Raw genomic sequence first — 19,904 nt, 5'->3', positions numbered from 1 at the left:
CTATTGTTTGCTCACTAGACTGTGAGCTTCCTAAAGGTAGGATAGTTTTTCATGTTTTCTGGTACAACTTAAAGACAGGTGCATAATATTTTCTAGACGACTGCACACAGAACGCCCATGCGGAATGAAACCCGTAAATAAATGTTCCTAAAGTCTGTTTTGTCTAGCCCGGCGACTTGCCCCGAATATGAGACAGGACTACCCTCAAACCACTTCCGGGAGGCCCTAAGACTTTAGGAAGTACCTATCCACCCCTGAGAAAACCAGGTTCGCTTTCCACTTTCCCACCCCTAGGAAACCCCTCGCTAAAAGCCTCGGGTCTTGGAATCGCGGAGGAATACACAAACTTCCGAGTCTCAGTCTGCGCCTGCGCGGGTGACCGCTACTCGGCTGCGCCCACGCCGCTTAGCCAGCGGGGGGGGGGAGGGGAGGGGGGGGGGGGGCTCCTCAGCCGAGGGTGGGGCCACCGTTCGCGTTTTAGGATTGGACGGTGGAAGCCAGAGCGGACGGAGCGGAAATGACGCAAAGGTGCGCAAGCGCCTGAGGCTCTGCCGCGCGGGGGCTGCTGGGTACCGCAGGGCTTTCCTTCCTTCGCCTGTCCCCTCCCCCCCGCCCCCGCCCCCTCGGCCGCTGTGCTCCCTGGCGTGACTCGGCACTGCGATCCCCGGGAGAAACGCCGCGGCCGCCGTCTCCTCGGTATAGGCCTCGGCTTTCCTCAGCCTCCCCGCTGCCTCTTCTGGGTCGTCTTCTCTTTCAGTTTCGAAGCCGGTGGCGTCGCGGCCGCCCTGCCGGGCTCTGTAAGAATGGTGGGAGTGAAGCCGGTCGGGAGCGACCCGGATTTCCAGCCGGAGCTGAGCGGCGCGGGCTCCAGACTCGCCGTGGTCAAGTTCACCATGCGAGGGTGAGCGGGCCCCGCTGTCCGCCCGTGCTTTCCCTTCACTCTTTCCCGGTCCCGCTGCCTTGCCGTCTCCTCCTGCTCCGGAATGTCCGGCGCTGGCCGCAGCCCCAGGCCGCTGCCCAGTTAGGCCTCAGCTCTTGGGTGTAACCCCCCCCCCCCCATTTGTGCATCGGGGCCTCTCTGGCGGGCACGGAGGCCTGGCCAGTGGTGTTCCCCAGCCAGGGAGATCCCCGCCCGCCCCTTTTGAATCGTGAGACCGGCTCTGTTCTTGGGGGTGATACGCCTCTATTCCTCCCAGTCTGCGGGAGTGACCCTTCTTCCCGGGGAGCCACCTGTCACTTGCATTTTAGAAACCCCGCAGTCTTAATTTACCGAACAGTTTGATTGTCTTCACCACCTGCATTTCTGTAAAGCCTCTGGGAGATTCAGATGGGGCTATCCGACTAATCCGCATAGTGCTTAGTCCTAAGGCTCAGCTAGTGCATTTTAAATTAAGTTAACCTTGGGGCAGGATGCTTTTTAATTCTTTTTTTAACATTTTTGTTAGTTCTTTGGTTAGTAACTTTGTAACTTGGCTCCCCTATGTATGCGATTGCATCCGATTGCAGAAATTATAGTAGGTGTGTATACGATACAGGTAGACAGGTGTCCAGACGTCTGGGTTTGACCAAATAAACTCCATTTTTGACTTGGTGATTTATAAGGACAGGGATCTTGGAAGATATTAACTGTCTTTGGTTAATCTCAACATAATTTATGGGTCGTAGAGCAGGTGAATCTTCCATATTGGGTGTGCAGTGTTCCTGTGTGAGAGTGACGTATTGGACCTAGGCTTTCAGAACCGAGATTACAGCGAGTGCGTGTATTTACTGAGCTCCCTTGTGTATGTCAGCGCCTAGTCAGAAGGATTAGCGGTCTCCACCTGCTTTATCTTGACTCCCTGGCGTTGTTTACACTTAGACTAACTTGGAGAAATCTACAGGTATCGCTGTTCATGTAACATATTTTATTGTCCAAGTAACTTTATAAACGTAAGGCAATATTTTGAATTTCAAAGCAAAAAGTGTAGTTCCGGGTACATGATTCAGTAAATGTTGAGTACATAAGTGGTGGCATTAGGATTAGGTAGTTTTAGGGGATAGAGGGATGCAGATAGCGATGAAGAAAAGCTAGGACTTTTTTTTTTTTTTTTTTGAGTTATTGATAGGTTACAATCTTGTGAAATTTTAATTGTACATTAATGTTTGTCAGTCATGTTGTAGGTGCACCACTTCACCCTTTGTGCCTACCCCCCACCCCACCTTTCCCCTGGTATCCACTAAACTGTTCTTGGAGCTAGGACTTTTTTTGCACCAGTTCTCTCTAGTACGGAATTGAAAAGGGGCAGTACATTGGATTTTATAGGGTGGAATAGAGTACTCATTTGACATAAACTTTCACATTTACTGAACTGAAGAGGATAAAGACTTCATGTATAAAGACGTGTCTAAAAGAAATGTCAAGATTCTAGTGCGTCTTCCCAGCTTTGCAATTTTGTAGTGTCTGTCTTCTTATTATGGGAGAATATCTACACATTTGTTAAGTACTTATGCCAAAGTTGGAAAAGGGAAGAGATAATTTTAACAGTGAATCTCATTTTTAGTTCACTTTTCTAATTCTAGTCAGTGGGAGCATTTATACTTTTTTTTTTTTTTTTTAAGATTTTATTTTTTCCTTTTTCTCCCCAAAGCCCCCCGGTACATAGTTGTATATTCTTCGTTGTGGGTTCTTCTAGTTGTGGCATGTGGGACGCTGCCTCAGCGTGGTCTGATGAGCAGTGCCATGTCCGTGCCCAGGATTCGAACTGACGAAACACTGGGCCGCCTGCAGCGAAGCATGTGAACTTAACCACTCGGCCACGGGGCCAGCCCCGGGAGCATTTATAGTTTTGTCTCCCAATGATAGATTCTTTTTTTCCCTTACCATAGTAGAGGGACAGATGACAAAGTAGTAAATAATTTATTAATCGAAGTGAGAAGAGTGGGGAAACATTGCTACTAAGGAAACACTTCCAGTAGTAATATGGTATCATTTAACCATAAACATAGCTACAGGCATTGATTGATAAGGCACTGTGTTATTTACTTTTAAAAAGGTATTTTGGTGGATGAAAATTTTTATTTTCTTTGTAAAAACTGAAAGCAAACAAAATGTTTGAATTTAGAAACTTTGAAGTTCAAAAGTATATTTAGGTAACATTCATAAGTCTCATAGGATTGTATTTGCCTTTAAAATTACCTTAACATTTTGGACATTAAATACATTCCTGCAGGAAATTTATGCCGGTGTGACCCCAGATTTACATATATGGGCATCGGTATTAGACTCTCAAACAACTATATCTGGTAAACTCATGTAAGAAAGCTCTTAGATCAAAGTTAATGTCCCATTTTAGGCCAAGAACATAGTTTTCTCCAGCAACCATTTCTTCCTAACCCTACTTTAAGCTTTATTGTTTATTCTGTACTTCCATGCTTTATCCATTCTATTAATTTCACTAAAACACTATGCAGATTTTTGCTCTTCTGTTTAAGAATCTTCAGTGGCTCTCCAGTATACTTTTTTCAATTTTTCAAATTGTTGTAAAATATATGTAACATGAAATTTACCATTTTAACCATTTTTAAATGTACAAGTCAGTGACGTTAAGTACTTTCACCGTGTTGTACCACTATCACCACTATCTTTTTCCTGTAACTTTTTCGTCATCTCGGACAGAGACTCTGTACCCATTAACAATAGCTCCTGAATCTCCCCTAACCCCACCAGTCCCTGGTTACCCCTCTCCACTTTCTGTCTCTATGGATTTGCTTATTCTTGATACCTCATATAAGTGGAATCATACAATATTTCTCCTTTTGTTTCTGGCTTATTTGATTTCCTTCCTTTTTAAAACTGAATAATACTCCCAATGTATGTGTATACCACATACTGTTTATTGATCTGTTGATAGACCTTTGGGTTATTTCTGCCTTTTGGCTATTGTGAATAATAGTGCTATGATCATTGGTGTGCAAGGATCTATTTGAATCCCTGCTTTCACTTCTTTTGGGTATATACCTAGGAGTGGAATTGCTGGATTATATGGTAATTCTATGCTTAACTTTTTGAGAAACCATCTAACTGTTTTCCACAGTGGCTGCACCATTTTGCATTCCAACTGGCAGTGAATGAGAGTTCCAATTTCTCTACATACTTACTACTCACCAACAATTTTTATATTTTAATAGCCAGCCTAACTGAGTGTGAAGTAGTATCTGGTGGTTTTGATTTGCATTTCCTTAATGACTAATGATGTTGAGCATCTTTTCATGTGCTTCTTGGCCATGGTTTATCTTTGGAGCAATGTCTGTTCAAGTCCTTTGCCCATTTTGAATTGGACTGTTTGCTTTTTTTGTTGTTGAGTTGTAAGAGTTTTTTATATATTTTGGGTATTAATCCCTTACTAGATAACATTTGCACATGTTTTCTCCCATTGGTTGCCTTTTCACTTTCTTTTTTTTTTAAAAAGATTTTATTTTTCCTTTTTCTCCCAAAGCCCCCCTGTACATAATTGTGTATTTTTAGTTGTGGGTTCTTCTAGTTGTGGCATGTAGGATGCCACCTCAGCGTGGCCTGATGAGCGGTGCCATGTCCTTGTCTAGAATTCGAACTAGCGAAACCCTGGGCCTCCGAAGCAGAGTGTGTGAACTTAACTACTGGGCCATGGGGCAGGCCCCTACCTTTTCACTTTCTTTGTTTTTTTTTTGAGGAAGATTAGCCCTGAGCCAGCTACTACCAATCCTCCTCTTTTTTTGCTGAGGAAGACTGGCCCTGAGCTAACATCCATGCCCATCTTCCTCTACTTTATGCGTGGAACACCTACCACAGCATGGCTTTTGCCAAGCGGTACCATGTCCGCACCTGGGATCCGAACCAGCAAACCCTGGGCCACCAAGAAGTGGAACGTGCGAACTTAACCGCTGCGCCACTGGACCAGCCCCTCACTTTCTTGATAGTGTCCTTTGATGCACAAAGTTTGTAAATTTTGTTGTAGTCCAGTTTATATATGTTTTCTTTTGTCGTTTGTGCTTTTGGTGTTGTATCCCAGAAGTCATTGCCAAATTGAATGTCATGAAGATTTTCCCCTATGTTTTCATCAAAGAATTTTATGGCTTTAGCTCTTAATTAGGTCTTTGATCCATTTTGAGTTAATTTTTGTATAAGGTGTAAAGTAGAGCTCCAACTTCTTTGTTTTGCATGTGGATATCCAGTTTTCCCAGCACCATTTGTTGAAAAAACTCTTTTCCCCAGTGAATGGTCTCGGCACCCTCCTCCAGTATTTTTTTAAGCAATTAAAATAGTCGACATTTACATATTATTTAATCTGTGTAAGGGAGCTGTTTAAGCACTTATATTGACTCATTCAATCCTCAAAATAATCTTTGAAGTTATCCCCATTTTACAAATGAGAAAGTTGAGTCACAGAGAGGTTAAATAACTTGTTTAAGGGTCCCATTGCTGAATGCACTATTTGGATTGTTAGGTGCTATCCTTGCTCTCCCAGCCTAAGCAGAAAGGAAATGCAGGTTCATCTCTGTGTATTGCCTAGAGCCTGACATTTTTCAGTAACTGTTGCCTTGAATGATTTAGCTACAGCTCTGCCTGCAAATTAGTCTTATGACTGAGGATAATTCAGTCCGCTCTCTGATATTCTCTTCCCTACCTGTAAAATGGGAATAATAGCATGTAACCTAACCATGTAATTTAAAGAATGAAATAATATATGTGAATTATATGCTGTGGTAATGTATTTTTGTAACTGTTCTCTACAAACTGTTACTTCCTAAATATACCCAGATATGTTTTAGTGGTTAGAAGCAGTGTGTTTTGTCATCATCATTGGTGAGTAAGCTCCAAGGTTAAAAGAATATACATTTTCTCCTCCATAAAACTCAACATGAATGATTTTTGTCTTGAATTCATGAATGTATCACTTTTGTAGATATGTTTAGCATATATCCAATTTTCTTAAAGGAGGTCTTTGTAGTTGGTGAGGTCTTATCGTTACTATCCAAGAAGAATGTCAGTGTATGTTAGGATGTTGAGTTCTAAAGGTTATGGTAGCTTGTCCAAATAATATATTATATGTGTATTGTATTCATTATATATTGCAAAATTGCTGCAGACTGAAGGTAGTTTACCATATTACAGAGTTAGCAGGCCCAGCAGTCTGTGAGGACCAGGCAGATAACAGTGAGTGAGGTAGGTAGCTGTAAGTTAACTAGGGCACAATGAGGCCCTAGAAAAGATGTAGAGAATTTTTTTTAAGTACACTATTTTATTGAAATATAGCATGCATGTAAAAATGTACACAAGTCATTTAAGTGTATAATTTGATAAATTTTCAAAGTGGTTACACCTGTTTAAGCAATGCCAGCACTCCCGAATCACCTTCTCTCCCCCAACCTCCCGAAGGCTCCTTGTTGTCTCTCTTGAATTCTAACAGTACAGATTAATTTTGCCTGGATTTAAACTTTATAAAAATGGTATCCTGCAGTATGTAATCTGTCTGGATTCTTTTCAAGAGCATATAAATAGTTTTATTCTTGGCAGTTAATTTAGAAATAACAACAAAAAGGACTGTGTAGGCAGTGTTTTGGGGTTTGGGGAATAGCAGTTAAGAGTTGGGTTTTTTTGATCAAATTCCAGCACTGTACTTCATTGTTCTTGTCTTTAAAATGAGGAATTGTAAAGCTTGAATGAATTTAAGGGTTTCGTAAATTGCATAACATATCCTAAGTGCTCAATGAATGCCAGTTATTTTGTGTTATTAATAGGACCAATTATGATTATGCCTACCCATTAATAAGTATAATACATCTAGAAATTACCCATTTTAAAGTTATGCCCTGCAGAAAAATAAACTTTTGAAATATATCTTCAGAAAGCACATACATTTTCCTTACCCAGTTACCAGCTGAATGTGTTTACACGTTATTGCTCATTGGATATTTCAGCAAATAGGAAAAAACATCAAGTTCATAAAATAGAATTTATTTATATTATGACTAAACAAAAACCTTACTTAAGAAGAAGAACCTAATGTGGTACATTCGAAGAAAGCTGATCTTGACTGGTTTTAGTAGTTAACTGTTCTAGCTGTAGCCCTGACATTAACTAGAATGTCTGATCTTGGGCAAGTCGTTTAACTTTTCTGGTTTTTTAGTTCTCACTTATGAATAATTGTGTTAGGTTAGGTCAGTTTTACAGTTTTAGTTTTGTGGGTTTGGTTCTTTGTGTATTTATTGCAGAAAGGTAGAGGGTTGTCTCCTGTCTTCTCTTTCTCTCAAAAACCGTAACTCAGAATCCTTACGTATTCATTTTACATGTTGGACTTAACAGATAAGCTTTCTGTCAAAAAGAGGTTCAGAGGTAGAAAAAGAACTTTTTTTTTTTCTCTTTTGGAACTCTGGACTAGATGGGCTCTGGTCTCTTTTACAGCAAGTTCAAAGGTCCTGTGATTGTGTACTATCTAAGGGCTATGAATCAAGGTCTGTGCAAAAGAAAAAAAGAACAATCGCAAAATTTAGGCATACTTGGGGCCATAATATTTTAGAGATGAGAAAGGTCCTTGGAGAATCTAGTTTTTCTCATTTTATAGAGAAATCAGATAACTCGTTCATAAGCTCAGATAATAGTGGAAATTTGTTTGCTCTTAAGTGCTAATGTTAAGCAAGGCAAGCATTTTGCTTAAAATAACCAGTCAATTCATTTAAATGAGTATAGTGTGAAAGTATGCTGCTGTATATATTTGTGCTTCTGTGTTCTGTGACTTATTTTGACTTTTGACTGAAGTTCCAGCCTTTGATAGCTAACTGAAATTAAAGACTCTAGATAAGGTTACATTTTCAAAGGGAACAGTTACTTGTGATGTAGCCATTATTTTTGTACTGTCTGTTTAGCTACAAAAAGTGTTTAACACCAGTTAGTGGACACCTGATTGGTGAATAGGGCCATGATGTCAGTATAATGTGGAAGTTGAGTTGGATCATATTCTATTTTTCCTAGGTATTGAAGAACAGGAATAGAAATAGAACCTTTAGCAGGAAGGAGAAAAGTCCTCAGCTGCACAGGCAGGCTCCCTTTCAGGTTTATTTTAAGAAAGTTAAAGTTGATAAAATTAAACATGTGTGTCTGCACCCAGTGCTTATTCCCCAGAGGGGTTCATTCTCAGTGTTGCACTTCCTTCTAGCCTCATCTTAATGGCAGCCCCATGCCTCAGAGCTCCACTTCCATATGGATTGTCACAGCACCGCTAAGTGGGCACTTCTACTTGATTGTTCTTGTTCATTTTGAATATCCTCTGAGGTAACCTCTGGGTCTGAGCCACCTGCCTGGCTCTTCAGGTATTTCCTGAGTACTAGTTGTTGTTTTTCTTAGGGATATTTTTACAAAGTTGCGTGGGTTTAAATGGTTTGCCTCAATCTTGTTTTTCTTATAAGCCTTCTGTTTTTGAGTGCACGCTTTTGCAGAAGGAAGACTTTTCAGTAGTGATTATGCTGAGGTATAGCATTATAGCATTATATTATAGTATAGCATAAATACCTGTGCTTCATTTGTGGCATCTGTTTAAATGCAGTTAATGTTAAATTTTCTATTCTCAATGTATTTAATATTTTAAAAGATAAACTCTTCATTATGAAAAAGTAAAGGATGCAGACGCATGAATAGTTTAAAAAGTCTCTCCTAGACTTTCTCTCTTCCTTTTCCAATCCTGCTTTGCAGAAATAATTAACTATTTATTGTGTGACCCACCTAACTTGTTAGTATGTATTTATATATATAAATACATCCTTTTAATGTGATCATACAGAACATTTTATCATGAGACTTAGTTTTCTTTTAAACAGTACAAATTATCCTTATCCCCTGGTGTGAATGTGTCATAACTTTTAAAACTTTCTCTCTCTTGATTGCCGTTTAGATTGCCATTCTAATTTTTTACTATTACAAACATTGCATTGAACTTCCATATTATTTTGAAATTGAGTGTTATGATAGAGTTGACATTTAGAAATTAGATTGCTTAATCTTGGTTGTATTCGTTTAAAATTGATAGATAGTGACCAAATGGCCCTTTCAAAAGGATCTACCAATTTGTATTCCTATTTACAATGTTTGACTTATTAATAGCTTGAAGTATTTTGCTAAACTAAACCTAGTTTTACTCAACTATAAATGTTTGTTTCTTTATAATTTAGTCTCAGAGCCTATTTGAGGATTGTTAAATCCAAAAATCTGATTTCTGAAGCACCAAGTTTAATATTTAGGAACTTAATAGTTATTTTCTTAGCTTTTCGGTGAGAGGCTTAAGGATGGCATAGGATGAAAATGCTGATTAAATGTTAAGAATGAAGAGGGAGTCACATCTTGAGATTGAACATTTGTGAGTTTGAACATTTTGTGCTTTAAAATTTACTTTTCCTGTCTACTAAAGCCAAGATTTTTCTCATGTTTTTTGAGCTTTTATTAGCATATAATGTATGTAGTGCATAATTATAAATGTATAGCTTAATCAGTTTTCACAAACTGAACACATATTCCTGTCTAATCAGCTTCTGGACAAAGAGAACATTACTAGCCTCTTGAAATCTTTCTTATTCCTCTATTCTGTCACTAACTCTCACAAAGCTAACCATTGCTTTGATTTATAATACCATTGATTTGTTTTGCCTGTATTTGAACGGTGTATAAATGGAATCTTATAGTGTACTTCTTTCCTCAGTATTATTTGTGAGGTTAATTCATGTTTTTGCACGAGGATATACATCAGTCATTTCATTGTTGTATAGTATCCCTCTGTTTGAATAACTACAGTTAATTTTACTCCTTCTCTTATTGATAGGAATTTGGGTAATCTCCACTTTTTGGCTATTAGAAATATTACTACTATCAATATTTTTTCAAATACCATAAGGCAAACATATGGAGACATCTCTGTTGTTGGTATACCCCAGAAATGAGCATAAGTCTTGCTTTAGCAGATATTGCCAGTTTCTTTTCTGCCCCTCTTAATGGTTATACCTGTTCGCACTTTCACTAACAGTTAAGTTGCTCCACATTCTTGACAATATTTCATTCTTTCTTATTTTAGCCATTTTGGTGGGAGTAGTTTTAATTTGCATTTCCCTGGTTTCCCTAGTGACTAATGAAGTAGGACACCTTTTCATATTTGACAGTTTGGATAAACTCATTTGTCAAGTATCAGTTCAAGGGTTACCCTTCTTTTTCTTTTGGGTGTCAGTATTGTTCTTATTGATTTGTAGAAGTTCTTTACCTATTAGAGGTATAAGTCCTCTGTTTGATATGTTCACAGATAATTTTTACCAGTCTGTGGGTTGTCTTTTCACCCTCTAAGTGGTATCTTGATAAACAAAAGGTCTTAATCTTTTCCAGTTTATCAAGTATATTCCAATATGTCAATTCATTCCTCTTTTTTTTTTTTAAGATTGGCACCTGAGCTAACAACTGTTGCCAAGCTTTTTTTTTCCCCTACTTTTTCTCCCCAAATCCCCCCAGTCGTAGTTGTATATTTTAGTTGTGGGTCCTTCTAGTTGTGACATGTGGGATGCTGCCTCAGCATGGCCTGATGAGCAGTGCCATGTCCGCACCCAGGATCTGAACTGGTGAAACCCTGGGCTGCCAAAGCAGAGCGCTCAAACTTAACCACTTGGCCATGGGGCCGGCCTCCATTCCTTTTTTCTTTAGTGCTTTTTCTGTTTTAAGAAATCTTTGCTTGCTCTGAGGTTTTGAAAGTATCTGTATTTTTTCCTAAAACCTTATTGTTTTACCTTTCACATTTAGATCTGTAATCCACCTGGAATCAGTTTTTAGGTATGGTGTCAGGTATGGGTTGTTCATTTTTTTCCCCATGTGAATATCCAGTTGACTCAGCACTGTTTATTGAAAAGACTGTCCTTTCCCCACTGTACTGCTGTGGCAACTTTTTCATAAATCAGGTTACTGTTATGGATTGGGTCTGTTTCTGGACTCGGTTCTTTTTATATAGGTCAGTTTGTTTATCCTTGTATCAATACTGTACGCTCTTAATTTATAAAGCTTTGTGATAGTTCTCAATATCTGGTAATGTAATCTCTTTAGTTTTAACCCTCAAAATGAGCTATTCTTGGTATTTCCCTATAAATTTTAGAATTTAAATTTGTTAATTTCTCCAAGAAAACCTGCTGGGATTTTACATTGATTCTAAAGATCAAATTGAGAATTTACTCCTTGACAATATTGAGTTTTGCAGTTCATAGGCATAGTATACTCCTCCATTTATTTAGATACTTAATTTCTTTCAGTGAGAACAAAGCTGGAAGACTTTAACACTATTGGACTTAAAATAAATCTGTAGTCATTAAGACAATGTGGTATTGATGCAAGTGTATCTAAATAGTCCAGTGGAACAGACTAGAAAGTATAAAGCCAGGTATCAGAGTTTGCTTTGTGTTTTAATTGGCAGGTTCTTTAGAGTATAAATTGATACAATCTTTGGTGTTATTTTAGCAAGCATCTCTTTTACCTTTCTCACAGGTGTGGACCATGTTTGAGGATTGCCCCAGCATTCAGTTCTATGAGTAATAAGTATCCACAGGCAGTTTTCTTGGAAGTAGATGTACATCAGTGTCAGGTAAGGGAAAAGAGTCTCCTTTCATTAAAAATTTATTTGCAAATTGGTTTCAATTTCAACATTAATATCATCCTTCATTTATTTATGTTTTTATGCACTTATTACTTATTCTTTTGAAGATAGGAAAATGTTACATTGACATGATTATTGCAAATGTCTTTATGGCTGCATTAGTTAAGAAGGGTAGTCCAACATTAATTGCTTCTGGGTTTGTTTATATTAATATCCTTCTGATATAAAACTAATATTATGTTGTTAAACTAATAGGTCACCCAGCAGTTCTGTGTTTTATGTCTTTGTTTATCTTTTGCAAGTCTAGAATTATATCTTTTGCTAATGAGGTATTGGCTGAGCAGAAAGCCATGGCAAAGAATTCTTGGTTATAGTTTGCTTTGAACTGATCAGTTTGTAATCTTAGCTCCAAAGATACCTACTCAGCAAAAACTTTAAAATGTTATTTACTGTTGATTGAGCCACAGTGTTGTGGGTAGATTGCCCTGATCACTTAGTTGGAATGGCTATGTGACAGTTCTACATTTGCATATGTAGAAATATGGGGGAGTCGTTTTGGAAAAAAAAATTGAGGAAGGCTCTTTTGAACACTAAAAATACAGTCTTCAGCTCTGACTAAGGTACAGCTCTTTAGCAGTTTTGTCTTTGTTACCTTTCTGAGTGTGAGAAAACTTAAGAATGTTTATATAGTTTGCAGTTAGTAGTTTGGGGATTTGGTGTAAACCCTATATTGCGTGTTTATTGTCCAGCACTACTATGTCACATACTACTGAACTGTAGCACTGGCCCTATTTTAAGTATTCATTACCTCTAATCTGAAAGTGCTGTCTTTTGGAGTGTGCTGTGCTGTATGGTAGCCATGGCTACCTGTGGTTATCGAGCACTTGAAATGTGGCAAGTTCAAATTGAGATGTGCTGTAAGTGTAAAATACACATAGGATTTTGAAGGCTTAGAATGAAATATAAAATATGTCATTAACTCTTTATGTTGATTATGTGTTGAAAATGCATATATTAGATTCACTGGAATGTGTTATTAAAATTTATTTCACTTGTTTCTCTTTACTTTTTTATTATGGATACTAGAAAATTTAAAATTACATATATAGCTCACATTGTGTCTTACATTATAGTTCTTTTGGACAGCACTATTCTAAAAGCTCAATCATATTTTTTTGGGTTTTTTTTGTTAGGGTTAGAGAAGATATCTCCATATAAACTATGCTTTTTTCCCCTAAACAATATAGTGTACCTCTTCCATAGTATTTGAATATGTAAGATGACATATTTGCTTTACTATTTACTGTATAATTCTCATGAAAAGTTTAAACCATGAATCAGTGGTTATTAGCTAATTTCTGTTCAGTAGTTAGTCTTATAATAGTGTGGAGTTGGAGCAGAATTTAAAAAGATAGCTGTTGCAGTGTGTTTGATGGGAGACCAGAAATCATTTCTATAAGAGTTGAATTGGGTGATTTCAGTGCAACGGATGTTACCTCCTTTTCACAGACAGATGGTCTACTGGTTTTCAGGTGTGTGCTTTTTCCTACTACCAGTGGTTTGTGTTAACCTATCAATACCCTTCTTGATTACTTCATTTGGGAAACAGTATGTACTTACGAGAGAGCTATTTGGTGTTGTAAAGCACCATTTCTGTATTGGAAGCTAATTGTTCTACTGAATGAAATATTTAATGCAAACTGACAAAAACGCAGGGTAGTTCTTCTTTGTGGATATAAAGCTAATATAATATAGTTGTGCCTCTTAGGAATAGATCTGCTTTTTCTTAAATAACAATTAGGAATAAATGATTTTATATGTTTTTAGTTTATGTTTGTGATATTTAACTTCCATAGAGATGTAGAATGAATATTCAAGTGCTTTAAAATTAGTTTTAATTTATAACGCTGTCTAACTTGCCAATTCTAGGGAACAGCTGCCACCAACAATATATCAGCAACACCAACATTTTTGTTTTTTCGAAACAAAGTGAGAATTGATCAGTATCAAGGAGCAGATGCTGTGGGATTAGAAGAAAAAATCAAGCAGCACTTAGAAAATGACCCTGGAAGCAATGAGGACACAGATATTCCGAAAGGCTATGTATGTAGACTCAGAAGTGAAATCATGGTGTATCTTGCATTTGTCATTGTTTGGTTAAAATTAAATTGACTATATTTTATCTTCTACTAGTTCAGAATACTTTCAAATAACTTTAAAAGTAAATTCATTAGCTGACTATTGGGTTTTGGCTATTTGTGTATATTTTAACCTTAAGCCCCCATGATAAACTATTTTTCCTAAATTTCTGCTGCTAATTTTCTTTGCCACTTTTTAAAAAATCTGTTTTCTGAACTATTTAATAGCCTTTGTGTGTGTGTGTGTGTGTGAAGATTATTGGCCCTGAGCTAACGTCTGTTGCCAGTCTTCCTCTTTTTGCTTGAGAAAGATTGTTGCTGAGCTAACATCTGTCCCAGTCTTCCTCTATTTTTCGTATGTCGGACACCGCCACAGCATGGCCTGATGAGTAGTGTGCAGGTCCGTGCTTGGGATCTGAACCCGTGAACCCCGGGCCATGGAAGAGGAGTGCACAAAACCAACCACTGTGCCACTGGGCCAGCCCCCCTTAATAGCCATTTTTAAACATTTGTTTTATCCTTTTTTCCCCCCAAAAAGTGAAGAAATGTGCGTTGGAAACATTTTCCAGTTTTTGACCATTGTGTAAAATGACTTGTAGATTTTAATGTATGACCAGTATATATGGAACTCCATTTCCTGCCGTTTACTATAGTTTTCTCTCTTTAAATGTATCCCCTATTTTCTGACACTGTTAAAAAAATCTAGTTACTGATTTTGTTTTAGAAGCAGATGTGACTTTGGTATTGCATATGTTTTTCTGAGTTTTGAGAGTAAGTTATTATTCTAAATAATAACTCAAAGACTTAAGAACTTAAAAGTTCTGAAAACTACATAATATGAATAGTTATAATGTAATATCTTTATATTTGAGAGCTATTCAGGAAGGAAGTAAAATTCAGAAGTAGCACTTTGTGGTAGCCAATTTGTTTATGCAAATTGGAAAAGTGTGCATACCAAAATAAAAATATATATATATTTCTTAATTTTTCTTGTTATTAAATTATTGTATTGGCAGATCAAAAAATGATTTTTTAGAGGCTGGCCCTGTGGCCTAGTGGTTAAGTTTGGTGCTCTCTGCTTCAATGGCCCGAGTTCAATTCCCAGCCATGGACCTGCACCACTCGTTGGTGGCCATGTTGTGGTGGTGACCCACATACAAAATAGAGGAAGACTGGCACAGGTGTTGGCTTAAGTGTTACTTCAAGTTAAAGCTAATATATGAAAAAGGATGTATCAAGTACATTAAAGCAGATCTGTGTTATGGGGCTACAAGTCATTTCTCTAAGCCCCTTAAATTCATGCTGAATAAGGAGAATCTATATTCAGGTAAGTATGAGAGATTCTTTTTGTGTGTGTTGGGGGTGACTTATGTCTTTAAAAAGTGTCTTTAACATGTGGTACTAATGTTAATTACTTTTAGTTAGGGAAGTGCAATTAGTATGTATTTAAAAAGGACTGTTAAATAGTAATTTGAAATTGTAATCTGTTAGAAAGTATGAACATGTAAGTCAGGGTTGTGACACCCTTTGGAAAATTTTGGAAATCGTTTGACTTGTATAACGGTTGTGTTTACGTCTTTGTATTTTTTTTTATTACTAAGAGTGTTTGCGTGAAAAAGTCTTATAAGTGCAACAGTCCCACCACTTATTATACATCAGTTAAGTGTGATATCAGTATTTTGGCCTCAGGTAGGAAATAAGCAGGAATAAATGAAATTTTAAGAAGTAAAAAGAATTTAATTTTCATGCAAATATTATGAATACAATGTGAAAAGCTATTTAAAACATTTTCATTTTTTTCATTAGGTGTCAATCAAGACATTAAAGTTTTGAACTATTAAGGTCTTAACAGGGTTATTAAATATTTAAAACTGGTCACGTGTTCCCAAGAAATGTCATTGTTCTCACACGAAAATAGAAACTTAGTGAGAGTCACTGTATGAAAACGTGTATCTTAAGTTGTAAGTATAAGCATTGCAAAAGTGTATTGACAGTTTTTAAATAAAACTTGACATTTCTTGAAATAAATACTTTTAGTCGTTATGTTTTAACATTAAGAGGCTATGCAATTATTTTTATACATCTGTAGTATTGAAACTCCTAATTTGACTAGAGCCAGAGTAAGAGAGAGCGTGTATTCTCTTTTAGGGAGATTTGAGATATTACAAAAGATGTAAACATGATACTCAAAAGGCTAAGAATCATAATAGATTCTTATTCAGAAGTAAGAGAGTGTTTTTGTGAACTTGAAATGTTTATTGAAGTTGGGAAAGTTTAAAACATTATATCTCTCGTCTCTCATGTTTGCTAAGAAAAGAACAGTATGGCTTCAAATAGCCCCTTATGCCCTCTAAATCCAGTCGTCCTCTCCAGAAGTTTGAATGCTAAACACTCTGAAATTGAACTTGCATTTGCATGTGTTCTGAATTTTGAGGCTTGTTGGTGTATTTTGGTATTCTGACCTCTGAACTCTAAGCTTTGGTCTATGAATTTATCGTCATTCATCAAAATGAAATCAACTGTTAAATGACCCTAAGTTATGTAGTCAGTAGACAGTTCTTTCTTTAACCCAAAGCTTGAAGTATGGAAAGGTTTTTCTAACTTCCTATGTGTCTCTTATTGGAGTTTTCCTCCCCCTCTACAAAAAAAAAGGTGAAACCTATTTTTTTAAAAAAAGCAGTTGGCAGAGTAGTACAGTAAAGACATATTCCCTTCATCTGTATTTGTCAGTTCTGAATATTTTGCTATTTTTGCTCTACCTAGATATCTGTCTACTTTTATCCTCTGAGAATCATTTAAAAGTGAATTATAGATGTCATGATGGTTCATCTCTAAATATTTCAGCATGTGGCTCTTAAGAACAGGAACATTCTCCTATATAGCCATGATACCATTATCACTGCTAAGAAATTTAACATTCATACAGTATTTCTAATATGCAGCCTACATTCAGATTTCCTTAATTATCTCCAAAATATACTTTATAGCTATTTTCCCCCATCTCAGATGAAATCAAGGATCATGCATCGCATTAAATTGTCAGTTTTCTTTAGTGTTCTTTAGTCTAGAAACTTCTCTCTGCCTTTTTTTTCGTTCATGACTATCTTTTTTGAAACTTTTAACCAGCAACAGTCTAATACACTAGCCCCTAGGCATATGTGGCTGTTGAGGATTTGTTATGTGACTAGTGCAACTGAGGAATTGAATTTTTAGTTTTATCTACTTTTAATTAAATTTTAAATTGCCACATGTGGCTAATGGCTATCTTGTTGTACAGCACAGGTCTAGACTGTCTTATAGAATGTCCGACAATCTGGATTTGTCTGATTGTTTTCTCCTGAGTTTTTCCTCATTTTTGGCAAGTTAATTACATAGGTAGTGATATTTATTTCCCATTGCATATTGTTGGAATATATCAGTTTGCAATTATGTCAAATATACAATATAATGCCACTTTGTTCCAGACAATATTGTATAACAAAGCACTTTAATGCAACTGTTTGAATCTGATACTTGTTTCGTGTGCCCCATGATAAATAAATCTAAAAACTATTTTTATTTTCATCATTAAGGTATTGGAAGTATGACTGCAGTGCTCATGCCTGGGGTCTTAATCTTAGATATAGTGTTGAAGAGGTATCTTGGTAGAATGGTAGACATAAACATTGAAAAGGTTTTGTCAAAACTACCTCTTCAAGGCAGATGTTCTTGAAGTTCAGATTAATTCTGCAACAGTGGAGCTTTGCTCTGTAGTGCTCCTTTTTTCCCCTCCTCCTTTCTCTTAATTGGCTACTGTATGTTATTCTGAGTAATAGATTTGACATTTAATGTTATGCAACATTTAAGATAACACAGTATCATTTTGGCTTTGGAAACATTTAGGCTACTCCATGAATAATTAGGAGTCTGTTCTAATGGATTATTACCACATTGATAATTATTTGACATGTAAAAGCGTTTCCTTTAGTCTTTCAGAACTAGATACACATGCATTAGTATTCTCTGGATTGGATAAAAAATATAATAAGGGCACTTTGTGATAGAAAGGTGAACATGCAACTGATGATACTTTTAAACTTTGAAAGTTGTCCTTGTTTAGTAGATAAAACGGATACTTTTCTAGAAAAACACAGTTTATCAAAATCAACTCTACTAGAAGCACCTAAATAGAACAATCATCATAGAGGAAATAGAGAAAATAGTAAAAGTGGTCTTCCTCAGCGGCCAAGATGACTTCACAGGGGAATTCTACCAAATCTTCAAGATCAATAGTTAGTGTTACTACAGCTACTTAAGACCATATTTTGTTTCTGCCATCTAGTCAATTCCGACTCCTAGTGACCCCAGGTACAGCAGAGAGAACCCTGCCCAGTCTTTTTGCGCCGTCTTCTCGCCTTCTGACGCTGTATCAGACAATGCTCCGCTGCTATTCATAGGATTTTTGTGGCCAATTTTTTCAGAAGTAGGCGGCCAGGTCCATAAGACTATATAAAAAGAAAACTTCCAGATTTCTTTTTGAAGTAAGTATGACATGGATTCCAGAATCGGACAGACTGCACCAAAAAAGAAAGCTACTAACCAGTTCCAATTAGGAATATTGGTATAAAAATCTTTGAATAAAATATTAGTAAACAAAATCCAGCAATCCAGAGGAGAAAAATCATAATCTCCTAATATGCAGAAAAGGCATTTGATGAAATTCAATTCCCATTTATTACTAAAGCGTTCAATAAAATCTTAATGGGGAAGCACTAGAGGCATTCCCTCTAAAGTCAGAAACTAGACAAGGATAACCACTGTCCCCACAAATCTTTGGTGTTTTGTTGGAAGTGTGGAAGTATTAGCCAACACATATACAGGAGACAGGAATATGTTAAACGACACCACAGGGAAGCAGTCAGCAAAATTCAGAATGTAAGAAATCTACAGCCAAAATGACTGTAGATTAAAAGAGATTTAAGAGACAGATTTGTTTGTACTGTTTTGGATCCTTATTCTGATTCTAAAAATTCAACTGTAAAACATTTATGAGACAATTGATGAAATTTGAACACTGATGTTAGGTGATATTAAAGTGTTATTCATTGTTTTAGTTGTGATGATAATATTGAGGATTTTTTTTAAAGAGTCCTTATCTCTTAGAGATACACGCTGAAATGTTTGTTAGTGAAATAAAAGAATGTCTAAGATTTACTTGAAAATAATCGGGAATGGTTAGGGACTGGTTGTGGGATAAAGATAAAACAAGAGTGGCCATGAGTTAATGATTATTGTAGTTGGAAGTTGGGTTCATGGAGTTCACTGTAGTCTATTTATGTATGTTTGAAATTTTCCATAATAAAAAGTGTTTTAAGTCCTTATTTGCTATTAATCTTAAATCTAAGCTCTTCATGTATGTAGGTTTAAAGAGTCCATGGCTTCCAGAAGAAAGAAGTAAGCTTTTTTTTGATCTTGCAAACATTTTAATTTGTGTATTTTCCATTGCAAAACACTGTTGGTAAAAAAGTATAAGTCAACACTTGCTAGTCTTAGTATTAAAGACTTGGCTTCTGATATTTTATTGAGTGGACTAAGCCTAGATTTGGCTTTAATAATTAGTGGTAGATCTCAGTCAGAAATTCAAGTGAAAGGATTATTCTAAAAGTTTTAGTGACTATTTTAAGAGAGAAAAGTTTTCTTTAAAATTGCCTAATCTAGAGAGAATCACGTATGTAAATTTCTTAAGATTTTTTTATACCAAATGGTTTGCCTAAAGTCTTGATTTAATTTGTTTCAGATGGATTTGATGCCTTTTATTAACAAAGCTGGCTGTGAGTGTCTTAATGAAAGCGATGAGCATGGATTTGACAATTGTTTACGAAAAGACCTGACCTTCTTAGAATCTGATTGTGATGAACAGGTAATTGAACGCTTAAGTTAAGGCTTGTAGAGATTGTCAATATTTATGCCCGTTCTTGTTTCTTTATCCTGTTTCCATCTTACGGTTTTATGTCTCTCCTTCCCGGATGACAACTTCTTCCTTCCTTTTTATAACTTTCAGTTTCTTTGACCCCTGTCCTTGGACGGTGCAGACCCACCTCCTTTCTCTGTTCTGTGCCAGCTGCACAAGGGAGAGCCGCAGAACTCTTGGATTGGCTCCTCT

At 36.8% G+C, this 19,904-nt stretch overlaps 1 protein-coding gene across 5 annotated transcripts in view; it reads left to right on the top strand.

Annotated features, from left to right (window-relative positions):
- The first annotated feature begins 502 nt into the window (after positions 1–502).
- Positions 503–19,904, top strand: part of TXNL1 (thioredoxin like 1) — a 38,180-nt gene continuing 18,778 nt past the window's right edge. For 3 of the 5 annotated variants that reach the window (XR_011542058.1, XR_011542056.1, XR_011542057.1), the window contains exons 1-4: positions 549–901; positions 11,516–11,612; positions 13,554–13,727; positions 19,539–19,661. Coding sequence is in view for 2 of the 5 variants with exons in the window: in XM_070627688.1 (XP_070483789.1) it covers positions 804–901; positions 11,516–11,612; positions 13,554–13,727; positions 19,539–19,661 (492 nt within the window). In the remaining 3 variants the exon portion in view is untranslated. Of the gene's footprint in view, positions 902–11,515; positions 11,613–13,553; positions 13,728–19,538; positions 19,662–19,904 lie in introns of all 5 variants that reach the window. The other 2 variants (XM_070627688.1, XM_070627687.1) reach the window with 2 other exon arrangements.

This window comes from Equus przewalskii, chromosome 7, assembly GCF_037783145.1.
Source record: "Equus przewalskii isolate Varuska chromosome 7, EquPr2, whole genome shotgun sequence".
NCBI lineage: Eukaryota > Metazoa > Chordata > Mammalia > Perissodactyla > Equidae > Equus > Equus przewalskii.
This window is presented reverse-complemented; position numbering and strand designations above follow the sequence as displayed.